The 8810-nt window shown below is 37.9% G+C and overlaps 1 protein-coding gene across 1 annotated transcript in view; it reads left to right on the top strand.

Moving 5' to 3' along the window:
* The window catches only part of LOC108358020 (uncharacterized), a 2265-nt gene extending 2226 nt beyond the window's left edge, over positions 1-39 (top strand). The window contains exon 3 of the mRNA XM_017609137.1: positions 13-39. Within this exon, the coding sequence (XP_017464626.1) occupies positions 13-39 (27 nt within the window). The remainder of the gene's footprint in view (positions 1-12) is intronic.
* The last annotated feature ends 8771 nt before the right edge of the window (positions 40-8810 follow it).

Genomic DNA, 8810 nt, shown 5'->3' with positions numbered 1-8810 from the left:
AAAAAAAAATAGAATTCAATGTCAGTAAAATGGAAATAGTGTGAAAACATTTATCTACGACATACAATGTATGTACATATGCTTAGTTTCTTCCATTCGACGGCCGTTCTTGTAGGTGGACCATGAGAATTAATTTTCCTCATAATTTCCTCCCACCGCTCCTCTACCCTTCCTCGATCAGAACCAAACACTGCAACACCTCTGGCCAGGTCAGGATTTCTCTCCATTTCTTTAACTAATACCTCAAATTGTGTGGTTGTAGTTTTTTTCAACGCTGCAAGCATAAATATTAATATATTTTCTTAAATCAAGTTATATTTTTTTATCTTCTTACTTTTTCTGGCAGAACCCTCCATCTTAACGATCACTAATAACCTTTCGTCTGTTTTCAACGATTGTCGTCTCACTTTCGTCTCCTATTCGCGTTAAAAAATTCCAAACTAGACGAACAACTACGTAACGATCAGCTGTTTTCGTGCTGCCAGACGATTTCGACTTACATACTACCAACGCACGAACGAAACGTCTGGCAGACGAAACGAACGTTCGCTTCGAGATACATAACAAGGCTGATTAACTCGTATCCGATTTCGATAACATTTACTTTTAAACCTCTATTTTATTAGAAAACACTAATTATAAAATATAGATAAGATTGGAGCACTATAACAGGTACAACAAGTTAAAAATGTGGGACCAATCATTAAATGTGATGGAATTTTGGATAATTTTTGTTTTCTGGTTTCCACTCTCAGAAAAGGAAAGATTATACTTAAAAATTGCATTGGTGTTAATATTTACTTTTCTCCAATATTTGGTGTGATTTTTCATTGTTCGAAAAATTTCTTTTCTCTTAATTCTTTTCTTTTAATTGAAAAATTAAGCATATCACAAATTACATATTTTTGCAAAGTGGCGCGAAGAGAGATGATAAGCTCAAAAACTACATGAAATTCTCTAAACAATGTGTCTAATTTCAAGACCGGTACTCACACTTATTTTTAACTAGCAGACCCGGCGAACTTCGTCTCGCCCAAAATTTTTATTTTTTTATTGAAGCTTTTTGGTCCAACATTTTCACCAACAATTCACGTTTACGATTTTCAGGCACATTCATCTGCTAAGATTATGGTTTGTGGGTAGTTTGCCGCTTTTAATAACCTAAAGAACAAAAAAAATAAATAAATAAGTGTTATATCCGTGAAGAAGTTCTTGAAATTCTCCAACTGTGCAGCATTTGATAGAACGGTTATTCGCGCAACGAAATAAATTTGAAGAATATAGTGAATCTGTCCTAGAAGCTCTACAGTATAGTTGGTGGCAATTTTAAAATGGGTGCGAATCATTGTTCTACAGAAATGCAATATACATACATATACTTATTTCAGACGAAATACCTTAAAAGCTTTACGCATAATAATATTCGAAATTCATATCCATTGGGCCAATCGTAACACAGGACAGTTCGATATACTCAATGGCGCAACACGTCGATTTAATCTGACCTTCATGGCACATTTTCTCACTTGCCTATTTTTAGTAATAACTCGACCTCAGCGCCACTTGGCAGCACGTTTTTGCAATAGTATTGCTCTTACCATTTCCAATACTCAACTTCAACAAACTCAACTACAGCGCCAACTGGCGGATAAAATTGTGAAACTAAACCGTCCGGAGACCCACTCAAACAAACATAGAAAATTTTGTTAAAATCCGTACAAACATTTAGGAGGATTTCCCTCATAAACACACCTACAAAGGAATTATAAATACATTCAAAGATAGCTAAAAGTCTGTACGTTTGTAGGCCTCACGCCCCCTTTTCAAATAACCCCAATTTTCTCCATGAGTATGGGCTTGATTTCATATATAAATATATAAATACATATCTCCATACGAAGTTCCTGTACTGTACCATGAATACTTTCAGAGATATGCAGTATAAAAATTCGGTTTGTATGGGAGGTGCCACGCCCCCTTTTCCAATAGTTTCCATTTTTCTGTACGAGTATGCGATTGATTTCATATATCTCCATACTAAGTTCCAATACTCTACCATGGACATTTCCAGTGATATGCAGTATGAAAATTCGGTTTGTATGGGAGGTGCCACGCCCCCTTTTCCAATAGTTTCCATTTTTCTGTACGAGTATGCGATTGATTTCATATATCTCCATACTAAGTTCCAATACTCTACCATGGACATTTCCAGTGATATGCAGTATGAAAATTCGGTTTGTATGGGAGGTGCCACGCCCCCTTTTCCAATAGTTTCCATTTTTCTGTACGAGTATGCGATTGATTTCATATATCTCCATACTAAGTTCCAATACTCTACCATGGACATTTCCAGTGATATGCAGTATGAAAATTCGGTTTGTATGGGAGGTGCCACGCCGCCTATTACAATAGCTCCAATTTTTCTCCAAGAGTATGCAATTGATTTCCCATATCTCCACACTTCCAGAGATATCCAGTATGAACAATTCGGTTTGTATTGGAGGTGCCACGCCCCCTTTTCCAATAGCTCCAATTTTTCTACAAGAGTATGCGATTAATTCCGTTCTTCTCCATACCAAGTTCCAGAACTCTACCGTTAACACTTTCAGAGATACGTACTATGAAATATTTTGCTTTTCTCCAAGACTATTCGATTGATTTCGTATATCTCCATACCAAGATCCAGAACTCTACCAGGAACACTTTCAGAGATATGCAGCATGAGAAATTCGGTTTGTAAAGGGATGTTCCATGCCCCCTTTTCCAATAGCTCAAATTTTTCTCCATGAGTATGCGATTGATTTCGTATATCTCCATACGAAGTTCCAGAACTCTACCATGAACACTTCCAGAGATATGGAGTATGAAAAAATTCGGTTTGTATTGGAAATGCCATGCCCCTTTACATATAGAATTTTTTAAGCCTAAAACCATACTTGGGACACGTGCGGCAGGTGTCTGAAGTTTCAAAAAAATCGGTTCAGCCGTTCTTGAGCTTGACGAACACTAAAGAAAGGGCTTCAAATATATGTATTAGTATAGACATATTATATATGTAGGTTTTACTTCTCTTTATTAATTTATATTAATTAATTACAAAACTTACAAAACTATTAACAAAGGTTAGGACCACAAGTGTCGGGAAAAAGATGAAAAGCGAATGAATGAAAAGATTTTGACATTTGTTAAAGTTACGTTGGCTGTGATTTGTGCTGTTGGAAGCTGTGCCGACAACAGAGTTGCCACAGTACTCCTCTCGGGGTAAGTGCGTCGGAATGTTACTATTGGTCGTGTGTCAAAAAAGCAGGTTTCATACGATCGATCGAAGCTTTTGTTTCCCTACCATTCACATCGATTACGTAGTACTTTTGCCGTCGTCTCACAACCCTGTACCGACCCGAATACGGCGGTGACAGTGATGGTCTTATCTGGTCATCTCTCACAAAAACCCGGTCGCAGGTTTTCAGTTGCAGATGGACAAAAGGCTTTCGAACAGAATGCCAGGCAGTATCGACGTTTTTAACGTCCGATGCCACCGCTCCACTATCCCATTTTTTTGCGGATGGTACGGTGTTGTGCGTAAAATATGGACTCCCAATGCTTTCACGAGCTCCTGAAATACTGAGCCTATGAATTGTCGTCCCAAGTCGGAAGTGATATCGACAGCAACTCCAAATCGCGCAATCCAGCCGTTAATTAGCGCTCGTGACACGGTACATGCCGTCGAGTCAGCGATAGGAATAGCTTCTGGCCAACGCGTAAAGCGGTCGATAATAGTCAGACAGCATCGACATCCATCTGCTAACGGAAATGGTCCGACCACGTCGAAACTTCCGTGTTATAAACGGTCGTATACGGTCGTTGGAGATGTCACAGTAAGCACTGCGATTGCTGAAAGGAAGAGCAAAACGTTTAAGATTTAACGAACTGGTACTACCTTCACCCAGAAACATTCTGAGTTCCTCGTCGTGGCTCTGATCTTCCGCTAGCTCGTCGTAGCTTATCGGAGGTGCGTCGATTTGTTGAACACGATCTTCATTCTGCAGACTGATATCGGTTTGGACCACTTCTGAATCGACACTGTTCCGTTGTATGCGGGAAAGAAGATCAGCAACGATGTTACTTTGACCTTCGACAAATCTTATGTCTGTTGTGATTTGACCGATAAAGTCCAGTTGACGCGCCTGTCGATCTGACGCCTTATCGAGCTTTTACTTAAAAGCAAAAGTCAAAGGCTTGTGATCGGTGTAAATATGGCAGCACCTTCCTTCGATGAGATAGCGAAAGTAACGTGTCGCTAAGTACATGGCGGTCAACTCCCTATCATAGGTGCTGTATCTAGACTCGGCGCCGGAAAATTTGCGTGAAAAGAACGCAAGCGGTTCCACCTTATTATTGGTAATCTGGTTTAGGACGGCACCTGCAGAAAAATTAGAGGCGTCAACCCATAATGAAAGTTCGGCGTTTGGTGACGGATGCGCAAGTAAAGCGCAGTTAGCTATTTGTTTCTTACATTCTTCGAAACAGTGTATGGTTTTTGCTGTCCATTCCATTGTAAGCTGGAACTGTCATTACGGAGGTTGCCCGGAACCATTTCGAACAGCGGTCCTTGAAAGTTTATCGCATTTTTCAAAAACCGACGATAAAAATTCATCATCGCCAAAAATCGCTTGAGCTCTTTGGCGACTGTGGGTAGCGGGTACTCCACCAGTGCTTTTACATGATCCGAAAGCGGGAGTTTACCTTCGCCAGTGATACGATGGCCGAGAAAGTTTAGCTCCGTCACGCCAAATTGTGACTTGGCAACATTAATCGTCAGGCAATTTTCTTTTAAGCGATGAAAAACTGTCTGCAAGTGCTGCTCGTGTTCTGCGGGTGTTGTCGAAGCGATGCAAATATCGTCCAGATAAGCAAAAACGAAGTCTAGACCTCGCAAAACCTCGTGAATTAACCTCTGAAAGGTTTGCGCCGCGGTGCGCAAGCCGAAGGTCATGTAGGTGAATTCGTAGAGTTCAAAAGGCGTAGTAATCGCCGTTTTGGCTACGTCATCAGGATGAATAGGCACCTGATGGAATGCTTTCTGAAGGTCAATTTTGGAGAATATGGTTTTTCCGTTAAGTATAGCAGCAAAATCTTGCAAATACGGAAGCAGATAACGATCCGGCACGGTGTTGGCGTTCAATGCGCGATAGTCGCCGCATGGTTTCCAAAATCCATCCGCTTTCCTGACCATGTGCAGTGGACTTGCGCAACTGCTGCACGCCGGCCGGCAAATTCCCAACTTCACCAAGGTTTCAAATTCTGCGCGGGCGGCGTTTAGTTTCTCTGGAGGTAAGCGGAGGGGTCTTGCGAGCACGGGTTTACCGGTTGTCTCGATGCGGTGCGTTACCATTGATTTCGTTTTTGCTCCAGGTTTGGGACTACGTGTTATTTCCAGGAACTGCTTCAGAATATTGAAATAACGCGTGCCAGCGTCAAACGTTTTGACCCCAGCAATGTTGGTGTTTTCCAAAGCACATACAGCTTTAAGTGAAGTCAAACCGTCATGCAAGCATTTGCGCTTCACATCGACTATGAGGTTGAAATTTGCTAAAAAATCTACACCTATAATTGCATGGTTTACGTCTGAAATTAAAAAATTCCAAATAAATTCACGGCGTAAACCTAAACTAAGCTTTATTAGAACTTGGCCGTACACATTTATAAGGTGACAGGTAATAAGATCAACGGAAATAAGGTCAATTGACTTTATTCCCACCCTGCTGCGAAATAAAGTCAATTGACATTATTACCTTTTTAAAAACGAAATAAAATCAATTGACATTATTTCTCTTTCAAACATTAAATTTGCTTAGCTTCGCGGCGGCGCGCCTCAGCATATAATTTGTGTTTCAAAAGTGTGTGAAAACCAATCTATTAACTTATATGATCTCGGTTCCGATATTAAATAATCAATAATTGTTTATACCCGCATTTTGGCACATTGGCTCGTTGAATGTGCCATCTAATAAATAGTGTCGTCGTTCTCCTTAGCTGCTTTTAAATGACTGCTGGCGGAGACATAAATACAGTGTAAGAAAATTCTTTTTCTGTAATTGTTTCCTTATAGAAAGGTTGGGTTCTTTTCCACCTTAGACATTCCGAATTCGTTCAAAATATACTAATTTAAAACACAGAATTCTTTCAGTGCTCCTCCGGGGTTTTTGGACATGTACTGTTTTCTTCAATTTAATAGTGTGCGCAGGCGTTTAGTTTTTCGCATCGTGTTTTTACATATTCGTAATTTAAATTCTTTTTTTAATATAATCAATTGGAGGTAGTTCCTGACTGAGTGTGGATTAATATCACAACACTGAGGATTTGGCAAAAGCTTTTTTCATCTATTAAAAAACAACACTTACGGGGCAATGTTTATTGTAATAGGGCATTCGCACGAGGCGATTTTACAGGCAACAAAAGTTGAATACGTAGTTGAATGAGAAGTTGAAAGTGAAAAAGTTGCCATCCCTATTCAGACGAGGCGATTTTGGATTCAACACGAATCTTTATTTACATTATTGAAAATGAATTTAAATCGCAAAATTTTATCAATTGGCGTAAATTTGGTAAGCCAAGCGCTGATAGAAGTGCTTTTAGCGAAGCTGAAAGATAAAATAAGAGTAAAAAAGTAAAAAAGAAAAAAAAGTATGTATACAGAACAGTGTTGGCATTTTTGGTACAATTGTACTTGTTTGATACAATTTCATTTACAATATACGTTCCTACTACGCAGTACTTTTTAGTACAATTCTGTAATGAATACTAAAAATATATAGCTCTGAAAATTCACAGTTCGCCTGTTCGTATTTACATTTGTAAGTTTTGAAAAATGGCTTGAACGAACCAGTATAACATAGCCTAGCCAAATTTTTAAAGAAACTTTTCGATACTAAGTTTTATTAAAACAAAATGTCAAAGTCAGCTTCATATAGAAATAAAATCTTCGTTAGTTATAAGAAGAGATTTTCTTAAATAAAATACCTTTACGGCACTCACATATTGACAAGGTTTTACTATTTATTTTATTATTCTTTAATTTTAATTATCTGTTTATAAACTATAATGTATTCTTTAAGAAAAACTGTATAAACCCAAGATTAAATCTTTGCGAAACATCCAAAAACCAACATACAGTTGTAAAAATTTCGAGCTTTATTAATATTCTTTAGTTTTTCAATTTTAGTATAATAAAGTGCAAGTTTAAAGTAGCTGGAACTTACCGTGGAACTTGGCAATTTTGTTTTGTCGACGATGTCAGCCATTTTCCTCCATACGAAGTGTGTTCGACGATTTTTTTATATGGAGGAAATTAGCAACACCTTCATCAAAGAAATCTTAAAAAACTTAGTTATATTAAAATTTAATGGGCTAAAAGACCACACACTCAAAATAAATCTAGGAAATCGAACTAAATAGATAGAAATTTTTACGAAAGTGTGTTGGTTTTTTTAATGTTGCACAAAGTTTGAACCTTGGATTTGTACGGCTTTTCTTATAATATAAAGCGTATTTTTACAACAAATAATTAAAATTGAATAATATTAAGATAAATGGTCAGATCTTCTCGTAAAGTTTTGATAAGCACTTGAAATGCTATTAAAATGTCAAATTTTAGTACTGAATCCAAAGAAAATGTCTCTTTTATCCATTAATAATAACTTAAATATGCTTTTTGTTAAGATGTATACCTGAAAATGTGTGCATACATATTTGCGTTAAATGCAGTACATGTGCACGTGGAATCAATTTGTAAAAGTGTAAACTACGTAAACGTATGTACATAAACAATAAAACTTTCTCATGAATACCATAAATTCATTGGTCTTGAAGGGAATGTACTAAGAAAATATATGAATTAAAAAGTGTATACAATTTATAGCCGAAAAGTACATTTTTTGTATAGATTTCGTACTGAAGGAACAATTTAATTTCCCAACACTGATACAGAATGTAAACAAACACAGGGTTGCAAGGAAAAAAAGTTGAACGAGCTCAAAGTTGGCTGGCGACCAACTTTGTTGAAAGCGATTAGTTGAAAGGCCGTTCGGACGAGGCGATTTTTGCTTTCAACTAAAAGTTGCCTGAAAAATCGCCTCGTGCGAAAGCCCTATAAGAAAAACATTTTTTTCTATGAATCGACATACTTTAAGCATTGTTGACGCTATTTCCATTTGAATGAGGAAATAGCGTCAATGACTTTATTTCCAAATTTTTGTTGACTTTATTTCGCTTTTGAAAAGGTAATAATGTCAATTGACTTTATTTCGCACCAAGGTGGGAAATAAAGTCAATTGACCTTATTTCCATTGACCTTATTACCTGTCACCATTTATAACAGTGCCATTGGCGGCGAACAATTTCATTGATGTAGGCGATGTGGAGGCACACTTGCCAAAACGATGTTGTATTTTCGCGTGTCTCCAATCACCATAGATGCTTCGAACCAGAATTCGAGGGAGTAGAAGTATGCCTCGATGTTGCTTTCTGACAACGCCGGCAGAGGCAGCTTCGGCAGTGAAAGTGTGTGCATACTCTGCATACTCCTCGAATCTGGCGCTTGTATAACACTGCTGTCGCCATCCATTGTGCGTCGGGGTCACCAGTTGTAGGTTTTACTTCTCTTTATTAATTTATATTAATTAATTACAAAACTATTAACAAAGGTTAGGGTGACACGTGTCGGGGAAAAGATGAAAAGCGAATGAATGAAAAGATTTTGACATTTCTTAAAGTTACGTTGGCTGTGATTTGTGCTGTTGGAAGTTGTGCCG

The sequence above is a fragment of the Rhagoletis zephyria genome, unplaced genomic scaffold (genome assembly GCF_001687245.7).
Source record: "Rhagoletis zephyria isolate East Lansing unplaced genomic scaffold, Rhagoletis_zephyria_1.1 Rzeph_scaffold_00194, whole genome shotgun sequence".
In the NCBI taxonomy this organism is placed as follows: Eukaryota; Metazoa; Arthropoda; class Insecta; order Diptera; family Tephritidae; genus Rhagoletis; species Rhagoletis zephyria.
Note: the sequence above shows the minus strand (reverse complement) of the source record. Positions and strands in the feature narration are given on the sequence as shown.